The following is a 22,937-nucleotide window of genomic DNA, read 5'->3' on the forward strand; positions in this document are numbered from 1 at the left end:
CAAAGTCCCCAATCTTGTTACAACACACATGTGAGCATTAGCATTCACGTAGGTTAGGTAAATACAAGGGGTTTCCTCTCTACCCGCTTCCCGTCCTCCCCCATCCCCAATTTCATTTTAATGGAGACAACATTTTAAATGTGGTGTGTTTTTCTTTTGGTATCCCGCAGTGTTTTCTGCCTGACAATTCTCTGAGAGACTGTTATTGTACCAGAGAGAGCATTTCTTAGAATCCTTTTTGTCCCCCTCCCTTAATATCAAGCGTATTATTACTCATCTTGGAGTGCTTCATCACCGCTGTTTCTGAGTTGAAGATTTCTCCAAGTATGATAGCAGCTGCAGCTAATAACATCAATTATACAACATTTAGGTTCCCGTTCTCCTGTTTCGACTGGAGGAAGTTTTTTACTAGGACATGTCATGTAATTAATTGCCTTTTTTTTCTTCATGCAAACATCATATAAACCTTTAGCCTTGCTGTCTCGGCATGAGAACGGTAGTAAAAACATTCACTCATGCGAGCCACGACTCCACTTCTTAGGGTTGTTTAGTGTGCAGGGGTAAAAATGCTTTAGTTAATGGGCATTAAAAAGGATTTTGCCTGTCAGATTGCTCTGCTGTCTGTATGTTTGTAAAAAGAGTGTGTTGAGCTGCTAGCTTGACCCAACCTTTCTGATGGTTGATGGTTTTCTTATTAAAACTCAAACAAAAAATGACTAGGTATGGCAGCTACCTCCCTGGAGTCTTGCTAACACTGTCAGATCTATACTGTTTCCATCCTGCAGTTAACTTTGAAGAAGGAAAAAAAAAGGCAAATTTTTTTGTAACCAATGTGCTTGCCACTGAGTCATAAACTAAAATCTGTGTCTGGGCAGTTCAGCCATTTACAACATTAAAAACACTTTAGGCATGACAAAGGATAAGACTTACTTTAAAACCAAAATTTGAAATTGGTTGTGGATATTTATCTAAATCCATCTCTCTCTATATATTTATCTTTACTAAAAGTTGGAGTTCTGATGTTTTTCTCCAAGGATGGCGTGTGACCAGTCAAGGCAAGAGAGGAGGGCATTACTAAGAGACAAGGAGCGGAAAAATAAAATCAGTGATGACAAGGCTGGATTGGGTGGGGCAGAGAAATGCTGGGACAGCCAAACAGCCAGGACATGAATCGCAAAGAGCGAAGATATAGAAGCCAAATGTCTAAAAATTAATTTATGAGCAAACAGCTCGGCTGAGAATTTTAACACCACTTCTTTTGTTCATTTTTAATTCAGGAACCTGATAATTTAAGAGTCAAGCCAAAAGTACCTTCATACCAGATTGTCTTTTAAACCAGTGAGGCTTATTAATTTCTGATTTGTTAACCTGAAGACTTTTGGAGTAAATTTATGTGCTGTTACTTTAAGACCATTTGTATGTCAGTTTGATTTTTAAATGCCTAGAGCCCAAGGATTGCTTTGTGTATTTGGTGAAAAAGAGAGGGGGGAGAAAAAAAAGGTAGAACTTGGCAGAGGCTGTCGCTTTTCCTGCTGGATGTTTTTCAGGTGAACTACCCAGCTATGCTACTGTATTAAAATCAGGCCAACTATGTGGAACTAAAGATTATTCCACAAATCCTGTTTTAGTAGTTCTTTTAATGGCGTTTTTCCTCAAGTCTTACTTTTTCCCTAGGATTTCCCACTCCAACTGGGACTCTCTGATCTTTCCCAAAGCATTGCATCTCCCTGGCTTTTGACCGGGCTGGGCGCCATGCTCCGTGGCTGAGAAGAGGAGCTGTGTCCCCCATGGGCTCGGCGCGGGGCGGCAGCTACCGATGGCTTTATCAGCTGGACAGAGACATTCCAAGTATGCTTCTGGTCACTAGGGGATATGGTAATATATAAAAATAATGAAAAAGGAAGGCTTAGAGAAAAGCTGTCAGGCAAACCAGGGCTTTTTGTCAAGTATTTTTTTCTTATTTATTTTTTTTTTAAGGGTGAAATTCTTCACCCCTATGCAGATCGTTAAAGCTGTGTGATGTCATTTTCTTTTCTTTTTAAAGCTGTGTTTTGAGAAGCTGAAGGTTTGCAGGTTAGGTAAAACTGTTAATGACCATTTTGTGACCTCTGCTCCAACCGCCCACAGCGGCTGCAAATTTTCGCATGTCTGACGGCTGCTTGGCTCTCTGCAGCATCGTTATGTTGGTCGACAGCAGATGAGATTTCAGAGGTAAAAAAGACATGTCCCAAATTGCACCGTGCTGGCATGGCTACTGGGCAGATTAAAAAATGGGGGTTTGGTGGTTTTGTAGGGCAGGAGACCACTGTTTTTATGGCCAAGGCGTGCCAGGAGCTCCCTCTAGTTGACTCCAGCCACATCCCTCCTGTTGGTTGCATGGAGGGTGAATGTGCCCAGAGCTCCTCTTATCTAAACCAAGCCCCATGTGGTGCCAGGCTTACACTGTGGTGCTTGCTAGGAGTAGGCTCTAGGGACATACTGCGTAGGCTTGCTCACTGCTTCTGCTTTTCCACAGCTGTGGCATCTCCAGACCACAATTTTGCTCTTTTTATCCCTGCAGTCACTTTCTGTCCTCCTTAGGTGCAAGGCTTCTTCCTTTCACAGTATCACAGCATCACAGTATGTTTGGGATTGGAAGGGACCTCAAAAGATCATCTAGTCCAATCCCCCTGCTGGAGCAGGAACGCCTAGGTGAGGTCGCACAGGAACATGTCCAGGCGGGTCTTGAATGTCTCCAGAGAAGGAGACTCCACAACCTCCCTGGGCAGCCTGTTCCAGTGCTCTGTCACCCTTACTGAGAAGAAGTTTCTTCTCAAATTTAAGTGGAACCTCTTGTGTTCCAGCTTGATCCCATTACCCTTTGTCCTATCATTGTTTGCCACCGAGAAGAGCCTGGCTCCATCCTCATGGCACTCACCCTTTATATATTTATAAACATTAATAAGGTCACCCCTCAGTCTCCTCTTCTCCAAACTAAAGAGCCCCAGCTCCCTCAGCCTTTCCTCATAAGGGAGGTGCTCCACTCCCTTAATCATCCTCATTGCCCTACGCTGGACCCTTTCTCATGTCTTTTCTCTGGACAATACCAAGTCTAGTGTCCTTCATGCTCTCTCAATGTCTCCATTAAAGAGGGTTTCCTAAAGCCCATGGGCTTCAGTGATTCTTTGGCTGACTGCTGCTCAATGTAGTCATTTGAAATTGGAGCCCTGTGTAAAAATACTAAATGCTAAATGTCGCATCAGCATTTCATGGTGTCCACTGGAGTCACAAGTCCTGTCAGCGATGCTGCCATTACAGTGTGGTGGTGTAGGCTTCAGAACAGCATGACAGGCTCTGGAGCGTGGCTGATTTTTTTCTGTGTATCAATGTCTCCAGCACTGGATTAAACCTTTTCAATAATTTATAAAACCTTAAGCACCCTGGGTAGTATTTTTGCAGGGAGGGATCACAATATGTTCAGGTGATATCTTTCTCAGCTGGGCTATTAAATGAAAAGCTGAAACCTGCCTGTGATGCTGAGATGAGTGCTCAACAAAATGCAAACATTTCACATTGCCTGCTTTCCTACTTGATGCTGCTGGCTGGTCAGTGTCTTACTGATAAACATTAAAACTTCTCCTGTGAAAAAAGCAGAGAGGGAAATCCCCGTAATTTTTTAAAAAATTCCCACTTTGCACAACCTCAGTTTTGAAATTTAGCTCAAGCGCCCAAGTGAATTGGTTTGAACTGCCTCAAATTCCTGCAGGAGGGCGGATAATTTCGAGAGACTATGCGAGACAAGCCAGGCAACTGCTACACCATTTAAAAAAAATCCTGAAAATGTTTCCAGACCCAGTTGGTGCTCCCGGGGCAGCTGCACGCTTCCAGGGAGCTGCATGCTGATGGCCATGCCAGCAGGAAATGTGGTGTGACCCGTGGCGAACCCGGAGGGTGGGAAGCGTCGTGAGCGGAAGGTTTCCACGGGTGTCTCTAAGTGTCCTGGGCAGTTACTGTGTGAGCATGGACACAGGAGCAAACAAAATCCGGGGAGCAAACAGGAGCAGTAGGAGCATCCTCTGCCCTCCACGTGTGTAGCTGCTCAGCGCTTCCTCTCTCGTGTCCCTGCTGCCAGGCTGACAGCATCGCCTTCTTCCCCAAAAACTGGGTCTGCGTGCATGAAACCTGGCTGTGAAGTAGAAATGGTTTTTGGAAAGCATAATATTATTTTAATAATAAATTATTTGGAAACTCAAGACAGAAATAGCTCCAGATCACTTCTTCCAGAAGGGTGTTTTTGCAGTCCGGGTCTTTATCAACATCTCAGTGGGATCTGCATTAATATTGCCACAAAAATGCAAACAGTAGTGCCTTTGATAAAGCAATTTGGCGTCTCTTAAGCAGAAAGATGTTTTGTTTGCCTAAGATACAACACTGTTTTCAGTGCAGAGACCTGCCGTATGTGCCAGCAGATGGAAAGAAAATACCGGTTTTGTTAACGTTTGTGTTCAGAAGCTGTGGGGAGGGGGTTATAGGAGGTGGATACCGTTGCAGTTGCAAAGCAATCTCTGTTATTGCATGAGGGACAGCTCACCAAGCCCAAATGTGAATGGCGGTGGTGGAGATGGTGGTGGCTTGCAGGTCACCCTTCTGGCCCCAGTTCCCTCAGAGTGATCTGCCAAGGGCTCTCCTGCTGCTCACCATCACTTTATCTCTTCCCATCGTGTGCTGGAGCAAGGCTGGTCCCCACTGCCGCCTGCCTCCCAGTGTAGAGTAGAAAAGCTTTGCTAGCCATACGGTAGGCATCTTTGTGGATACTGTGAAAATGCCTTTTAGTGCTTGCTGGTGTCCCATGAGTATTATATATTTAATTAGTGCATTATTTTAATTTTTAGACTGCCTTTGGTTCGAGAATCCTGAAAGGAAGCTGTTGTGCAACTGTTTTAATCTGATTTTACAAGCCGATTCCAGCTTGATTCCCAGCACAAAGAAACAAAGAAGAGCTCAGTTGTATTTTTTTGTCTGAAAGAAAAAGGCCCTCCTCCTTTTAAGATCTTCTGTAGAGTGTTATGTTTAGAGAGTGATTTGCTATTGTTTAAGCTTAATCTCCATAATTACACTGGGATTGGATTAATGATGGGTTATTTTTCTGAATCATTCTTTTCTGGCACTCTCAGCTATCAAGCATAAAGCCAGGTCTTCACTGGATGTAAGCTGGCATTGCTCCATTGAAGTTAGTTGAATAAATCCACTTTATATTGTGGTGTCCCAGATGTGCTATTATAGCTGTTTCAAAGAAAGCACTCTTTTGGAGTTTGTTGGCCTTGAATATTCTTTTTATTTTTAAGCTGTCCAGTTACACTATATCTATGGCAGCACAGCTAGCCGTTGTCTCTAGACCACCTCAGCTGGACCCAGAGGGTTCCACAAAAGGTGCAATGCCAAATTCAACTATAAGTATATTGATTTTTTTTTTCTATTTAAAAACTACTTTTCATCACCAAGAGTGCAAGTGGAAAAGTTCATTACTAATGTCCAGTGAGCTTTTACATGCCCTTATCTATGACAACAAACCTTGGTCTGTTTATTTGGGATGGTGTACTGCAGATCCAGGGAAGATGTCTGGGATGCAGAGGGACTGGTACGTTTTTGAAACTAGTTATTTTTGCTCATTTTTCAATAAGGAGGGGCCTGGGGAGACCTGGCACACAGGCGAGGGGCAGTAGGGAAATGGACTCAATTTAGGGCACAGATCCATCACCATGACTGGGGTGATGGAAAGAAGCAGTTTATTCTTAGAGATCCTGAGCAGCTGTGTAGAATTGCTGTGGTTGCGGAAGGTATTTGAAGTTGCTGGGCTGAGGGCGAGGTGGAAGAAAGGATCTCCCTGACTCTTGCACATGTTGGGCAGGGGAGGATTTGCTTTCAGACATTTTATCTTAATGTCTCACCTGAGTTTCTCCTATTTTAAAGATTTTTCTTGCTTGCTGTTTAGGAGATGGCATACTAATAAATCTGAATTTGGAGAATGGGAAGGTTTTGCTTTCTTTGGGGTCCTTACTGTAAAGACAGAAGGGTCAGTCCTGTCTCTAAGCAGCAGTGGATTTAGTGTGTTATTGCAATGCGTTAGACCACACACCTCTTTAGGCCTGGAAGCGAACTGACAGTGGCACATACTATATCTACGTGTGAAAACTAGACATCGGCGATCCTTTCCCTAGTGGAAGGAATAGGAGTAGTTACTTTTATATAGTCCTAAAATTACATTCAGCCCTTTGAAGGCAAATGTGAGGTTGATGTGGCCACCAGTGAAAATGAGTTTGACACCGCTGCCCTAGTGCATCCCCACTCCTCCCAGGAGCTGCCTCTGCTGCAGACCTGCTGTTGCACCTGTGGGTCCACGCAGTACAACTTAACTTCACTTTCCATGTTAACAAGCAGAAAGTGGGTGTGAAGATTTTCTGTTCTTCCTGTTTTAAGACATGAAACAGGTACTTTGTACTCTCTGGGTTGTGCTCTTCACTCTTTTTTACACAGCATTTAGGAAATACTGCTTGTTTTAGTAATAAAGATCAGCTTTAATAGTAACTCTGCTTCTATACTTGTGATTGTCTGCCAGTGAGGTGGGACTGTTTGGGAGACGTGGTGTCTTTTTTTAGATTGACCTGGTAGATTTGGAAGATACAGACAAAACTTGAGACATCTCCTAGCCATCTTTTCAGAGTAAAAAGGATGTGCTGTAGGTCACATCCACTTAGGTCCTTGTGGCTGATGTACTGGATAAGCACATTTTGGGAAACAGGACGCAAATGACCTAAATGAAGACTGTCTTTCACCAAAGTTGGACATCCCTTAACTTGGGTGCACAAAAGGCTTCCATGCCTGAAAGCTGATCTTTTGTCCTCCTCCATCGTGTATCAGTTTGTCTTATAAAAGTATTACTAACTTGTATATTAATCCTGCCCCCTACTTTGAACCTTACTGCCTTTTGCGTCTTTTTACAGCAACTGTGGCCATGGTTGAGGCAGGAGGTGGTTAAGTTTACATAAATTTTGTCCTGTGCAAACTATTGAAAGCTATTATTGAAGAAATTCCGGTGATGCAGCTGTACGGTTGCATCAGTAGATCAGTCATATGCATACGTGGTCCTTTTTGTTAGAGGGGACTGTTTGAGCTGTGGTAATGCTTAAAGTATTTGAGGCCTAATCCACTGCTTCATTTCTCCAGATGTGATAAATGGTGTTGACTCAATGCAGAAATTGGTGACATAAAATGGAGAAGCTGCCTTTGCAGTTATTATGTAGCTATGGTGGTGAATCTCCTGTTAAAAACTCTAGTTTTCAGGAGCTTTCTCATTTTATTAAGGGACGGGGTCATGTATGAAGGCTGAGAAGAAATGAGTAGGAACGGATCATATTTGTGCTCAAATTCATGAACACTTGTGCAAAACTCATCTTGCCTGAGCAGGCTACAAATACTGGTGATTTTTGCTTGAGTGTGGTGGCAGTGGTCCTGCAAAACCAAGTCATCACTGAAGATCTTGAGGTGCAAAAGATTCTTAGAAATTTCAGCCTTGCAAGGAACAGGATGAATGCAGAATGTCCCATGCCAAATAATCATATCTCAGTCATTTGTGGCTCCGCTCCTTCTCTGCCCACTCCAAGAAGCCAGGTTGTTGTGGAAATTATAGTTGTTTATATAGACAATTTATTAAAAAAATACTTCTGGAGCTCTGGATTATGAGTATACATGTGAGTAGTTTTGGCTTCAGCTCTAAGAGTATGAGCTAGAGACTTTCTTAAGCCATCATTGAGATTCTCACCCAAACACCTAACCTAACACATTTCTCAACAGCTCAGAACTGGAGAAAAACACCGAATATCCTGACACTTGGTGCTACTGTTCTGAGTGAAAATTGTGTTTCCTCGGGAAAGACTGTTGTCCTGTTACTTCTGCATACCACTTACTTTAAATCCAAAAAGAAATTCTGAAAATTCCTACGCATGAGGAGAGTTTATGTCCATGACTCAGTCATTAGGGTTACATTTCCTTTGGTCCAAGATGTATGTGACACACTCAAATGGAAGTATGATGGTATCGTTACCAAAATAGATGCATTGTGTTAATTTATTTTTTTTATTATTATTTTTATTTTTTGTGCAGTGCTTTTAAAGTAACAAGTATTGTAAGCAGTATGCTATTTTTAAACCAAGGACATTTTGTGCTGAAATTGGCTATTGCAACACTGGGTTAGAATTAGAATACACAAAATTCAAAACCACAGTAACCCTAATTTTGCCATTCTTGCCTTTTTAACTACTCAACAATAGTGTTGTGTTTGTATAGCGTTTAAAAATATTTGTTAAAGGGAATGTAAAGAGCTACTGGCAGGGTTCTCTGTTAACTGTTTGTGCATACTCAGCCGCTTTGCTCAGAAATGAGCTGTACTGAAAACTTGGGGATGAGTACTCCCGGTATCCACAGCTCAGGCTCTGCTTTGTGTTGCAAGCAAAGGAGCAGTCGAAGCCCCAGACAGGATGGTGGCACAGACCTGCATGGTGGAGCAGGCAGTCCCTTTGGCTCAGAGGATGTGTACCCACGATGGGCTAAAACCTCTCTTTGCGATCTCCTTTCCCAGCTCACCCTGGGATGTGCGTGCCTGGATCTGTAATCTCTAAGGAGCTACGCTGGCAAATGAGTAATAATGTTCAGGATAATATAGTCTAACCATGAAGATGAATTTTGTAAGGCTATAGTTCTTGTCATGACCCTATGATTCCTGGTTTTGGTCCTGACATTCTGGCCAGCCCTGGGGAGAGATTATGGGAGGTCAGTACCACTCAGGGCTGCTTGCTTTCTACCTGCCCCGGCTGTGAGCCACACAATTTTCTCTTGAAGGGCTTTACAAAGTTGGGACGTGCATGTGTCCATCTTCATATGAAAATTAGCTTTGGATTTCACATGTCACCAATCAGACTGACCTGAATGAATTCACGTGGGGAAAAAAAAAATACTTGGAAAGTAGCTTGAGAAATGATTTCTCCTTTTTACTGTTGCCTTGCATTGTGGCATGTGCTGTCTGCGTTTTGAATACGAGGTCATCTGATGCGTTATAACAAGATAGCAATACAGACTGAGTTATCCTGGGAACCAGAAGTTTGGTTCTTGTCTGTCCAGATTTTACTGTTCTAAAAGTTGACTTCTTTGTTAAAAATGAACAGTTTCCAGGGGGTAAAAAGCCCCCAGGGAAGAACTGTTGGCATTTTATATTTTTAAGCTGTCTTGTTGAATGAAAACAGTTGATTATTAACTTGATGGGGTGACAATGAGTATATAGAACTTAAATATCTCACCACTCCCACGAAGGAAAAAAACCCCACTCCCCATTGTATCATGGGAAGATACATAGCCAGAAAAAGTTTCCAACTCGTTAAACTTTTATACTTGCTTCATACAAGCTTAATGTAGGCTTTTTTCCATCCTGTGATGTTGTAGGGATGCAACTGAGAAGGACACCATCAACTTAGCAGTATTTCTTTCTGAACATGTTTTCTTATGACAGAAAAAGCTAAATTACTTAATCTGAAGGATTAATAAAAGGTTTCCTTGTTTGTGTGTTTCAGGTTGTTTATTCTGCCAAGCCTGATAACGAATCAGTCTGAGTGTTTCCCCTGTAATCAGTCTAGTCAGCTTCTGTGATTGTGCAGGTTATTCAGACACGGATGGGAATAAAGGAAGAAAGTTTTAAAAAACAGGAAAATACTATTGTAAACGTATCGGGCAAGTTATAAACTGGGAAAGGGTACTCAGAGTCAAGTGTTGTACCTGCAGCTACTTTTGATGCTCTGTGGTAGATGTTTGGGTGAGTTTTTCTTCCTTTTGTGGCTTGTATTTGACTTTTACAAGAGGGATAGGGGAAAATACTGATTTAAAGGACTACAATTTGACTATATCTCTTTTAAACTATGTATTTTGGAGTGAAGATGAGTGGAAGTAAGGCTGCTATAGCTGATTTGGTGTTGGAAAGCAAAAAATGACGTTTGGGCTCGTTTTGAGCCCCATGCTAGATGGGATGGCTTGTGCTCTCCCTCATGTGCTTGTAGGGGCCACATTGCATCTTGATATGGGGCCATAGCTGGCAAGCAGCATTGAATATTCCCTTTGCTGTTCCTCTCCGGTGTAATTTTAGTTTTCCAGCACCCTGATGGGGTTCTGTGGCTCATCCTGGTTGTCCCCTTCTCCTTGCTCTTCCTGATCCTCTGCTATCATCCTCAGCCATGAGCCCAGGGAAAGCCACCTTGCTGCATCGCTCCTGCAGGTCAGCTCGTCCCCGTGACGATGCAGGAGGGGATGTGGGTTTCAGCTGGTCATTGCACCCGCGAGCAAGGATTTTGCAAGTTCTAAATCAAGAATCATTGCTTCATAAGTGTGTCTCTCCAAACCTGTGGATTTAGACATTCCCTCACCACTAATTACATCCTCTCGTCTTGTAGCAGCAAGTAAAAAAGGCCAAGTTGGGCACGTCGTTCTGCTGCAAGCAGCCAAACGCGGTTTCTTGTTGGTTGGATGCTTGCGAGTTTCTGAAAGTACGTGGCCACTCTGTTTTGGGAGGTGCATCCTGCAGGGCTCGCCTCGGGATGGGGAGTAACTGGGCAGCTCAGGCCCCTTCTTGGAGGGTGTACGTGCGAGTGACACCAACCAGTCCAGCATTGCCAGAGTCGTTCCCAATTAAAAGCAGAGGCAGATGCTTCAAAGGAAAGCCCAGATCGCTGATAACTGGTGGCCAGTGAGGTAATTCCTAGGCGGCACTGGAAGTGCGTGGTACCATCGTTTGCCTTGGCGCAATCTCTGGCGGAGATGCTGGGCATCACCACCTCATTTCTGGAAGCCATAGGGTCCCATCACCTGCATTTGTTAGTCGTTTGACATCTGAACTGCTCAGACAGATGCAACGCAAGACTGCCAAAACTTGCAGCGGTGTCCAGCTCTGAGGACAGTTTGCAAGTTGGCCCGTTTGGCCCGTGGCAGCTCTTAATGCAGCATCTCCAAGTGCAGTGTCCCACAAGATGCTCGGCAGCAGTTGTACAGAGGTGAAAAGATTTCCAGGCAAGCTTCAAAGAGAAGGATGTGACTAACTGTCTTGCAGGGAGCCAGGACGTGGACCCAGCCAGATGAGGCATCTCACATGAAAGGGCTGCCAAAGGAAAGGGAGAGGACATGGATGAAACTGTGACTGGGTGATGAGGAGGAACAGGCAGTTGGGAAAGGTAGAGGGGAAAATCTCCGTGGGCTGTTTCCTGTGGCCAGGAGACATATCTGCTCTCCGGAGAGGTAACCTGTGGGTAAAGTGACGAACCTCAAGCACGTTGGCTGTCATTCCTGGCTCCGCAGTGAGCCTCCGCTGCCTGTCCTTGGACAAGTCGCTCTCCTGGTGACTCAGTCTCCCAGCTGTAAAACAGGGTTTGCTGCTTACCTCATGGGGTGTTGTGAGGGTAGGCTCGTGGGTGCCTTTGCAGTCTGATGCATTAAGGTGGGGGGAGCAGCAGAAAGTGAGCACAAAGACAAACGTAAAAATGGATCTGTACTTCCCTCACTGCCTTCTCAAAGTGCAGTCATGTCCCTAATGATTATATAATGGTGACTTATTCATCATTGACGTACACTCCTTCAGTTGCACTGGTGGGAACAGTTTTTTGGTTTTATTTTTTTCCCCCTCAGGGTTTAAAGATGTAATCTTGTATATTTATATAATATGCTAATGTTTTGACCATTTTCTAATAGAAAATTAGAAGAAATAATGAAGAATAAATCAAAGTCAGACTAAATCAAGATGTAATAAAGTAATACAAGAGTGGGATAAGTAATAAAGTTTGCAAAGGGAGCCTCAAACAGAGGAAATGCAAATCCTGAAGCCTGAAGGAGGAGGGGTTCTGCTTTGTGTCTGTTTTCAACCCTGTACCTGAGAGTGTACCTGAGGAGGCCTAAGACCAAAAAGCAGAAGGGGTCACTCCTTCTCAGCTCTTTCATTCTCAAAGAAGCTTCTGCAAAAGGAAGGGGAGCTTGGGTTAACTTTAACCCTTGAAATAAATGTCATGTTAATCTTACTCTGCTCACAAGGTAGTCCGAAGGCTAATGCGCTGACCCGGGAGCCAAAAACCAGCAGTTTTTAGGACGGTTAGGGAATTGGTTGACCTGGTGCTAGCACTTAGTTCTGTCTGTGCCTTTATGTGCTAAAGTGAAATTAAACTAATTGTTCCCTCTGTTGGAAGAGGGGTGTGAGGCTTAAAGAATTGTGGTAAAGAACATGGAGATCCACAGGTGGAAAATGCTGGGGGTGGTCACAGCTTCAGAGTTTTACACGGGAGCAAAATGCGTGGTCATTTTTCACCTGTCAAGGCTGGCTTTTCTTTAAAAAAAAAAAGAACTCTCAAAGGCATTGGCTAGAGAAGAGAAACATTCATCTTTTCTTAGTACTATATTTGAAAGGCTTTAGCTGCCTAAGTTTTCCTGGCACTTTCCAAGGCTATCTTTGGAGAAGAAAATAGGATTCTTGTTTTTTTTGGAGGAACAGGTGGCAGCATGTGGAAACTTTTTGTTGTTAAACTTTAGTCATGGCTCCTTTTTTCCTTTTCTTCCCTTTTCCCATCTGCAGTTGAGTATGACAAGGAGTTCACGCCTCACCAGCGGCACCACAAGGAGTTCAAATTTAATTTGTCTCAGATTCCTGAGGGTGAGGCCGTCACAGCCGCTGAGTTTCGGATCTACAAGGACTGCGTTGTGGGGAGCTTTAAAAACCAAACCTTCCTTATCAGCATCTACCAAGTGCTGCAGGAACATCAGAACAGGTACGCAAGAGAGGGCTGGCTCTGTGACACCAGTCGCTATCCTGGGGAAAGCTGAGCTTGTGCATTCATGTTGAGAGGACTGCTAAATAAATACCGGTTTAGTTCACATTAACAAGGTTATGTTATTACATGGTCCTTTCCTTTTGGGAAATGGGCATGCTAGAGTGCAAAATGGACCTCAGCCAGAGAAAGTCCATAGTATTGTAGCCCAGGGTGTCACTGAGCTGCAACCTTTATGTTGTCGTTAAATAGAGCAAGAATCTGACGTGAGGCAGAAACCAAAGTTACTGTGCTGGCATTGCTCTGGCATACTGAAATACACATACATGTCCCCTTTCAGCTTAATACTACCAACATAAAAAACATTGCCTGTTTGAAAAATACTGGTAATTAGTGCAGATTTGACCTGCTCTCAGCTGGATTTACATTAAAGTAAATAAAGCAGAAGAAAGTTCAGGATGCTGACCACAGATACAAAATCACTCCTGGCCTTTCAGTGACAATGAGAGAGGCAAAAGAGAGGCAGAGTAGAAATGGTGGCACAGAATCCCAAACAAGTGTAAATGGACCGATTAATTTAAAAAGGGGAATGTTTCAGGTGGAGGAAGAATCACGTGAGGCTATAGGATGGAAATACACAGTCAATTCAATGTCAGAGTAACACTGTGGTACAAAAGTATTTCATTACTTCTGCTGAAACATGTCAGGACTGTCACTACATCTCTGCTGCAGGCAGAGAAATCAGAAGCAGCAGTATTTAAAAAAAGTTCAAAGGTTTCCTGGGTGTTTTCCTTTGTGGTCCTTCTTTCTCCAGCCTTTCCACTGGTACCATTTGGGGGTGTCTGCCTTTGATTATCTGCTGTTGTGAGAGCAGCGTCACATAGCTAGTGGTTGTTCTATGTGGAGTGTGGCCTCTGAGGAAATGGAGAGATGGGGATCCATGGGGATGATGGGGATGAAGGTGTTAGTTTTAGAAGATCTGTGTTCCCTTTGTCCTTGGAGTTGCAAGTTGCTGGACTGCCTTCTGGGGTGAAGTGCTTGCTGGTTAGGGTGTGACATCAGTGCCCACTTGCAGAGCTGGTGGAAGTCCAGACGGTCATGCAGATTTCATAGATGTTAGCTGTATTGTTCATTTAGAGCCACATTGAATAAAACATGGTGAATGTTGGTCTGGTTTAGATTTCACAAGTAGAGATCCCACCTCTGGAGCTGGAGGAAAACCTGTGCCAAGTGGCTATGAAAGCGATCGACAATGCTGCTCTATGTCAGTCACCCAAAAAGGGCACAGCGTAGGAGAGCTGTCAGCTTTTACGTGTATATAACGTTTTTTCAGCATATACTGAGCAAGCAAGTAAAGCATTGCAGGAAAGAGAATAAAGTACAGGATACAGCCCCTAACATACCCCATTCCTTACAAATCTGCAAACTCGTTCTGAAAGAGGCTGTGTGCTGCAGTGATGCTGGCACCTCGTATCTTTGTTTCAAATACCACGCCAGAAACGTGCCAAAATCAGTTTGTGCTGTGAAGCTGCAACACATGTCCTTTGGCGCCAGGCACTTTGGCATCTGCAGGTGCTGAGCATCACTGGGTGCTGGAGACCTCCCTCCAAACAGAGCATAGACAGCAGCTCGGTGGTGATAGCCAGGGTGGTCTCTCTCCAGAGCTGGCGAGTATTTTGAGTCTGTCAGTTCCCTTCCATTGTGTTCCTCCTGCCACTGCTGGCGGCTGTGCCGAGGGCATCCTCATGTTGGGACTTGGGAGTCGTAAAGCGGCTTCCTCCAGGTCCAGGCTGCCAGCAATTCCCTGTCCCTCCTAACATGGGCTGGGCGTGAACCGCTGACCCAGGGATGAGTGTCTGTAGTTCATTACTAACCTCTGACTCATGCAGTCCCTCAAGGCTCCCTTTCTGTTTCTTTTTCTTCTTTATTTATTTATTTTTACTGGTGGGAAGGAGGGAGATGCTTGGCTAAAGAAACTTGCGCTTTGGATGAGTCTGCGGGACTTGTCACATCGGATGAATCCGCGGGACTTGTCGCATCATCTGCACAGAGGTGGGCAAGATGTGGCTCACAGATTCTTGCAGCTGTAATAAAAAGGATGTGCCCTTTTCCACCCTTTTTCCTTTCAACTGAAAGGACTCTTTCATGTATGTGTAAACTATAAAAGCACATATGAAAATGTGTGCTTGTGTATAAATATGTAGATATGTATGTATTCTATATATCTGTATATAAAATTGTCACCTCTATTAATTGTCCTCTATAAATTTAAAATATGCAGATGTTAAAAGACACTTAAGATAAGATATTAGAAGCTGCTTACCGCTCTTCAGTGTCAGGTTTAGTTGTCACTGTTACTTTTCAGTTGAGGTGCTGACTCTATAGGCTACTACTGCTACAGATTCACATGCGACCATGTTGGTGACCTTGGCAGACTTTGGCTTGTGAACATTCCTGAAAACAAATACTAGAAAGTTGTATTTAGCTGTTCAGTAAAGTCTCTTAATGGAGGGCAAAAATGCCTCAGATTCTTCTGGTATGCCTTAAGGAGCTGTATTCTTTGAGTGGTTTTGGGGTTTGATCATTAATTCACTTACTTGCTTTTAGTAGTGGTAAAAAAAAAAAAATAAATAAAAATCCAAAGTGCTTTTTTCTCCCTCTTTTGCCTCAGTGGATTAACTTGAAATATAATTTTTTATTTTCTGGCTGAGTATACTGGGAGGTTACATTACAATAAAAGGACTATTTTTTGAAGGAACTTGCTAAATATTTGTAAAGCTTCTGTTTTGTTTTAGCAGATATCTTATGAGCCAGAAAATAACAGCTGTCTTTGAAAAAAAAACCCAAACCTAAAAAAGTTGTGTCACACTTCCTTTGAACTAATGGTTTGAATAACAGCCTGATATTTCCTGACCTTTGGTGACATTTTATTGCATAAAGAAGTATCTGTACAGATTCTGAAGTCTAGCTGGTGAACTAGTAGGTGAAACAGAAGGAGTTTACGGAGCACCCTTTTTCATCTTGTTCTCTTGACAAATATTCCTTCTGGTTGGGAAAATTCATCTCTGAAGACCACAGAAGGTGCTTGCGCAGTCAATGTTGGCAGTCTCCAGAGAAAGTTCAAAGTCACCATGTTAATCTTGGCTTTTATGAGGTTAACAGTTGTCTGAGGCGATTATTAGTAGCTAATAAAATACTTCTGGGCACAAATAATTCTTAACAGGGCAGCTGGCATGTATGGATTTAAACCAGCAGTCTGCAAGAGAAAGGTACCATGCACCTCTGAGGGAAAATATATAAAGAAAAAAGAAACCTGCTTGCTCCTCTCAAATAAATGAGTTTAGGAGGGCAGGAGTTTAGAGAAGGATTCAAGGAATACAAATCTTCACCAAAGCTCACAGCCTGGAAGTATCCCTTGGCTCCAGTTAAGTGTAATGAAGTGGCTTAATTCAGTATTACTTGAGCAAAGAAAAAAAAAAAGCTCATCTGGACAGTAAGAGCGTAAGCGTGTGACTCCAGCCCAGATGTGCGCACTGCTGCATGGAATTTCAAGGCACTGCTGGCCGTTCCCTGATGGCTAAAAACAAAACCAAGCCTGAGGATAAAATTTCTGCCAGTTACTGAATTATCAAACTGAATTATGCTACTGTAGACAAAGCTAAAAGCAAGGATTTCATGGGCCTGTTCACGACTTTCTCCTAGATAGGAGTGTACGGAGGGAGAGTGTGAACGACCAGACATCAATGCTGATTAAAATGGCATCACCTTCAGTGAGAAATTTGACCTTTTCCTTGTTCAAAACCATCAGAAATATGAAAACGATACTCGTGGAGGCTTTCCAGGCAGTGAAATGCACATTGAGGACAGTGTGGTCTAAGTACATTCTCTCTTAAAAAAGAAAACATTTTAATACTGACTCACTTGTGTCAGTAATATTTTCATCTCCCCATTCCTTCCACCCTTTTGTAAGGTAAAAAAAATAGCGCCTAGAAACTAGGCTTTTATTTTTCAACCAACCGCGGTTAATGGCCACGTTTTGTCGTAACACAAACTGCTGGAGTTGTCAGTGGGATGCTGCAAAGAGATTAATGAAATCCTCAGGATAGGTCAAGCTTGTGGCCAGCCGTCAGCAGAATGCATTTGGGCTTGTGTGGAGAAGAGGCTTCACCAAACAAGGCCGACGTGACATCTGGTTTGCTCTGAGGGGAATGACTCTGGGTTTTGAAATGGGCTGTTGGGGGTGATGTTGGGAGGGGGAGTGGGTGATACATCCACTGGACGCTGCTGCCCTTCTGCTTCTGACCCCCCAGAGATGAAGAAACTGTGGTCTTTGAAGGCTAGGGCAGAATTTGGTTTTTTCCCTTTGGTGTGTGCAGAAAGCGAGGAGGTTTGCCAGAACACCAGTTTAGGGAGACAAGTGGCCTCAGCTTCCAGGTGCTTGTCCCACCTTGTGGGTGCTGAGTTTCAGCAGGCAGGAGCTGTGCAGCCTCGACTCTCCTCCCTTTGGTAGTATGGATGCACAGCTGAGCTCTGCATGTGGGCGGGTTTCTAAGGTGTAGGACTGGTTTTGTGAATGGACCAGCAAAGCCCTCTCTGACTTCTGATACCTCTTGTGAGTGGATTGCCATGTAAGCGAGACCTTTGCATGGGAAGGGAAGAAACGAGTTTTCCCTGGAAACAGCTCATTAATTTCTTATTCTTACTCAAAGCTTCCTTGCTCTCACCCAAAGAGATGTCAGGTCAGGACCAGAGAAGGTAGTTTATGGTTGATCAAAGATGTTAGTCCTTGGTTTGGACCATCAGTATATTTTTGAGTGTAAATATCCTGCTAATGCAGACCTCAAAACACTCCCACACTGTCCAAACAACTGATCTATGAAAAACACAGTGGCCTGTGTTAGTGATCAAAGGAAGATATGGTACCTTAATGGTCTAAGTTTAATAAACAGTTTCTTTTTCACCCAGAATGCAATATGAAGACTTGATGTGCAGGAAGATTTCTCCTGTATGATTAGACACATGTGGACATAGGTGTGCCCTGCAGAGTGACCGCCTGGGGAGTACATCTTTCTACTGAACACAGTTCCGTAAGGGTTAAGGCACTCGTTGGTTTTTTAGCTGCCAGTTACAGTGGTAATAAAGTCTTCCTCTTTGCAACAGGATATTTATACAAATGTGATCCGAGCTTCTAATCTAAAGGGCAAATTGATTTGCCGGCAGTGTTTATAGCTTAGAAAATAAATAACTGTCCTCAACTGGGTTTTGGAATGGGTCGTGTAATACAAATAACAACGCTAGCATCAATCTGTTTCAAGTTGGGGTCAGATTTGTATACAGTGTGCATATATTTGTATATGATAGAGCTGTTTCCATGATGCTATAGAGAAGTGTCTGTCTGCATTTCAGTTCAACTCCCACTGTGGGTATGTGATTTGTTGTGGTTTAGGGTGGTTGGTTTTTAGTAGTTTAAAAGTTAAACTTATCCCGGATTAAACTTACTTGTTCAGCATCCAGCTGGATTTTTCTAACAAAACTTAATACCATATCAGTGCCTTATGTCTTTTCCTAAAGGACAAAGATAAATATTACGCCTTTGCCTTCTCCCTCATCTTTATGCCTCAGACTGCATTTAAACTCTGAGGTATAGTACTGTAGCCATCACTACAGCTACAATACCCTGTAGTCTCATTAAATCACAGTCAAAGAAATGAGAAATAAATCTCCTGTACCTGTGACTCGGGGTGATTTTTTTCTTTTTTCCACTGTTCTTGTTGGTAAAGTGCTCGTTCCTTAGAGCTGTGAAGCTCAAGACATTGAGCTGGATGTGATGGGACACCTTTGCGCTCAAATACCAGTGTTGGCTTTGCTGAGGATTATCACAGACCTGTAGGCTGAGCTTCCTGCAGTCTTGGCACGGGGAGATCACATCCTCGAGCTCTAGGCTCTGATCTTCCGCTCTCTGCCAGATGCAACCTTGAAACTGATGTCTCACTCTGCTGCTCTTCCAGTGAATCTACAAGACTTAACCCCCCACCCCTGCAGACTTCACCTCCTGGGGTGATGCCCACAGTGATACAGAACAGCTTTTTCAGCACAGGGGCAGGTTTTACCAGACAGAGCACTGGGGGTGAGGGGCTGGTAGGGCATCAGCGAGAAGCTGAGCTCACCTGCCTGGCCCTTCTCCTGGATCCCAATGTCTGACTGCATCCAAGCTGTCTCTCTTCTCCCTGTGCCAAATTGCAGATCCCCTCCAGAGCAACCTGGCATCACTGTTCTGTGCTTTTTCTTCCCCTGGCTGTCAGTCCCTATGAATTAGTACACAGTTACTGGTTTATCTATTTCACCTTGAAAGTAACTTCATTTGTGGCTGACAGTGCTTGATAGTCCCTTCCTCATTTCTGAGGAGCTCTTATGGGATGGTCATGCCTCTCCTCATCCTCTGGCCCATAGATGGTATAACAGCTACTTCAGGACAGTTAAACTCAGCCTTATTTCTTCTCATAAAATGATAGAGACTGCCTTTGCTTTCCATGGTAGCTTATTCCAGGTGCTGGCATTCCCCTGCCTGGGGCTCTCTGTACGAGTGAGTGCTGATTGATTGGATTTTGTATGGTGCTTTTAAATCTTTGGAGTAATGGTCATTTAGACATACTAAGTTGTTAAGGTTTTGTATTGCATCTGTTGGCAGTACCTCATGCTGTGCGAACTCCGTATACAATCTGTTCTATAAGTAATAAACACTTATTTAAATTCAAAGTAGCGCTTACATCTACTGAAATATGTTGGATCTATGGTTTTGAAAAGGCTGTGATTTCAAGGTTTTATCAGCGTAGAGCTCTGTTAAACTCTGTAAAACTGAACCAGTTGTGAGTCCAGTTATTAGTCTGTCGTTCATGGATAAGAGCAAATAATTTTGCTAGCTTGCTATATGCAGAGTAATTTTCACAGAAGGTTGATGTCAGTGCAAACTAAAGACTCAGATCCTGAGGTACTAGAAGAGTATTTAGAAAGTGTGTTAATTAAAGTGTAAATCCCACACACTTCTGTGCGAAATTCCCTTTTGAGAAAGTGCTGCTAGGCAGTCTAGACTATTATGTCAACTTGTCTTTGAAGAAAAGTAAACAAAAAGGTTCAGCTGAGGAAAGTTTTAGAGACTTAAAGTAATTAATGCTTTGGTAAATGGCTGTTGATGCGTAACAATCCTTTAAACACCTGGGTAATTGCGAGCTTTGAAGTGGGGCCAAAAATATTGTTCCGAGATCTGTAATTAAAATACGAGACCTTTAACTTGGTCATTTTGAAGGTGAGATTTCTGTTTGTTCTCACTTGTCTCCCTGGTGAAACTTCTGCCTGGTTGGGGAAAGAAGGCCAGGGAGGGTGGGAAAGTAAAAAACTTAATTCAACAGATGCTTCTTTAAATGCAGCTTTTTATAGCTTTGCTGTTTTTCCTGTAGCAAAGTTCCATGTTGTAATGTGTACCCAGAACAGAGGAATTATTTTAATGTGAACGTTTCACTAAGTATAGCAACTAAGATTAACCACTTGACCTGGTTACTAATTTGACTAAATTCTAATATAATTAGTGTTCAATTAAAGAGAATTGACACCTAGAGACATTTTGTTGAAAGGTTTACACAGAGGTTTCAGTTAACAAAATATTTATCTTACAGGGGAAAAGCACTAAACTTAAATGCAAGCTGTTTCTCCTATAAGTGCCCTGAGTACATGGTTGGGATGCCGGCATTAAGAATAGTAGCCGTATTTGATATTTATATCTGAAAAATCAGCTTGCTCTCTGAGGACACTGGACCTAAATCCTGCCTTCTGAATTACACAGGCCATATTTCTCCTGTAAACTGTGTACTTCTTTCTGTTTATCGCAGCCACTGGTGATTGCTGTGCTGACCTTTGTTTCTCCGTCCTCCTCCAGAGTCTTCTGAAGGCCATGGAAACACTCACATTTGTTTCCTGGGACTTGAGACCATACTTCAGGGCCCTGATCCAGAACAAAATGCTCCTATTTCGAGCTGGGAATCTCTTTCCTATTTAATGTCCTCTCTTGTCTCGGGAAAGTTGGCTCAGCTCATTGCCTCAGTTTCTCCCATTCACTTGCATCCCTATAATAATCTACGGTTGATACCCTGATTATGGAAGTCATTAAGTGAACTCATCCAGATGGTTAAGCACACTGAAAATAAAGATGAGGCTGTCAGGTACCATAGTGACAATGAGATGACAGTAGCTGTATAAAAACCCAGAGGCAGGTTTAGGCAGAGAGGATGTTAAGAAACTGCCTCTCTTGGTGATAAAATTTCTCTTCTATACACTGAATTTGAAAGTCCTGCTGTGCAGGTCCCAGAGGTCCTGTGATGTCCTTGATGTGAGGGGTTCCTTTGGCATGAAACCTATGGACTTTTTTCAGCCTGTGCTGAGAGCAGATATTTCTTTCTCTCTGCACAACGGTGCTGGCTCATGCATTTCTTCCAGTATTTCTTTTTCTAGTTTTCCCCATTCTTCATGCTCCCTTCCTATTTCCCTCACGTCCCGTCTTGCCTGTTATTCTCAAATGCTGAAGTTTTCAGAATCCTTTCATTTATGTGACCATGTATATGGTTGAGTGCTTCCTCTTGGAAGGCCACTGCCCGCCTCACTGCACAGGATCAGTGTCATCACTTAATTACTAGAAATTCAATACTTTGTTTCATGCAACTTGCTTGGTATGTGATCCGTTTCTCACCTTCTTGTCCACTCTTCAGATTTCGCTTTGACTATTGGCTTGCATCTGCTTGTGTGTAGCACTCTTCAGCACGGTATCTGACTGCTTCCTAAATATTTCTTTTTTGACATGGCTGTAAGGCAAAGCTAGTGGTGGTGTTCTCGTTGTGCAGATGAGAAGCTGATGCATGTGCCAGTGAGGGTCAACTGTCCACACCAGGTTTAGTTGCCGCTTTTAGATGATTTCTTTTCCTTTATCCAGCACTGCTCTTCGGCGTGCAGGAGTACCCTGCTTGTCTGCTGTGTGTATGTGCTCCAACTTTTGCAACAAGTCGGGCCATGGAGTGTGGATCTGCTAAGCAAACACCGATGGCAAAAGTGGTCCCTGCCAAAATCAGCCAACAGTCCAGCAGCAGGAGCGGTGATAAGGGCAATGAGGCTGTGCAGCAGCTTTAGCTCTAATGCTCCCCATCTTTCTTTTGCAACCCTAGTGGGAGAGGAGCAGAATAAATGGTCTTCAGAAAGCAGAACTGGGGTGGGAAGGGAAATTCCAGTCATGGCTGCATTTCCCTGTGAACTCTGAGGCAAGACTGAAAGTGTGGGATCCACATCACTGATGCCTGTCACCACATTTCTTGGAAGCCTTGTTGCTGCAAGTGGCAGCAGGAGCAGGTTGTGGCTCTCTGTGAGCCATCAGTGCAGGAAGATGCCAGTAGTTTCCCAACTACTTCTAGAAGCAGAGGGATGATGAGTTGGGAATAATGGGCCTGACTCACAGAGGTACTTTCTACTCCCTTTACTCTGCAGACTTCTTCCTTTTATCCAGGGTCTCTCCAGCTCATCCTTGCATGTCCATGTATCCCGCCCGACAACTGCAGCAAATTCTTCACCCTTCCCCATCTAATTAGATTTTCTTTCCATTCCACCTGGGGCCAGCCCGGGAGATGTCCCAGTCTCCATTCCAAGATCAGACATTGTACGGCTTTTTTGCAGCAGTAGCAAGGGCATTTCTTCTCAGCCACATGGCTGCAGGGAAGAGCAGATTCCCCTCTGGTGATACATGGCATTTGGTTTACCAAGGGGGAAAGGTGGAGAAAGTATGTTCCCTGCAGACAAAAAATCCAGGGGATTTTGTTGCTAAGCTCAGAATCTCTGTTAAGCCTGTGTGGGCAGCAGTTTTCAAGTACTTACTGCTTGGCCAGTTTTGAGATTATTTTCCTTCAGGGAGCAAAGACATACAACATTTATATTCTGGAAGAAAAAAGGAAAAAAAAAAAAAAGAGTTGTTAAAGACTCAGTTAAATAGTTGAGATTCTTTTTTTATGTGAGTAAATTATTTTTTTTTCCCCTGATTTTGTCTTTGGAAATAAGTGATGGAATATTATTCTTAAACCTTCATGC

The 22,937-nt window shown here is 43.3% G+C and overlaps 1 protein-coding gene across 1 annotated transcript in view; it reads left to right on the forward strand.

Annotated features, from left to right (window-relative positions):
- Positions 1-22,937, forward strand: part of BMP6 (bone morphogenetic protein 6) — a gene marked incomplete at both ends in the record, with an annotated part of 90,314 nt that overhangs the window by 51,943 nt on the left and 15,434 nt on the right. Inside the window, one exon of the mRNA XM_080340353.1 lies at positions 12,629-12,821. Within this exon, the coding sequence (XP_080196479.1) occupies positions 12,629-12,821 (193 nt within the window). The remainder of the gene's footprint in view (positions 1-12,628; positions 12,822-22,937) is intronic.

Source organism: Nesoenas mayeri, assembly GCF_963082525.1.
Source record: "Nesoenas mayeri genome assembly, chromosome: 2".
Lineage (NCBI taxonomy): Eukaryota > Metazoa > Chordata > Aves > Columbiformes > Columbidae > Nesoenas > Nesoenas mayeri.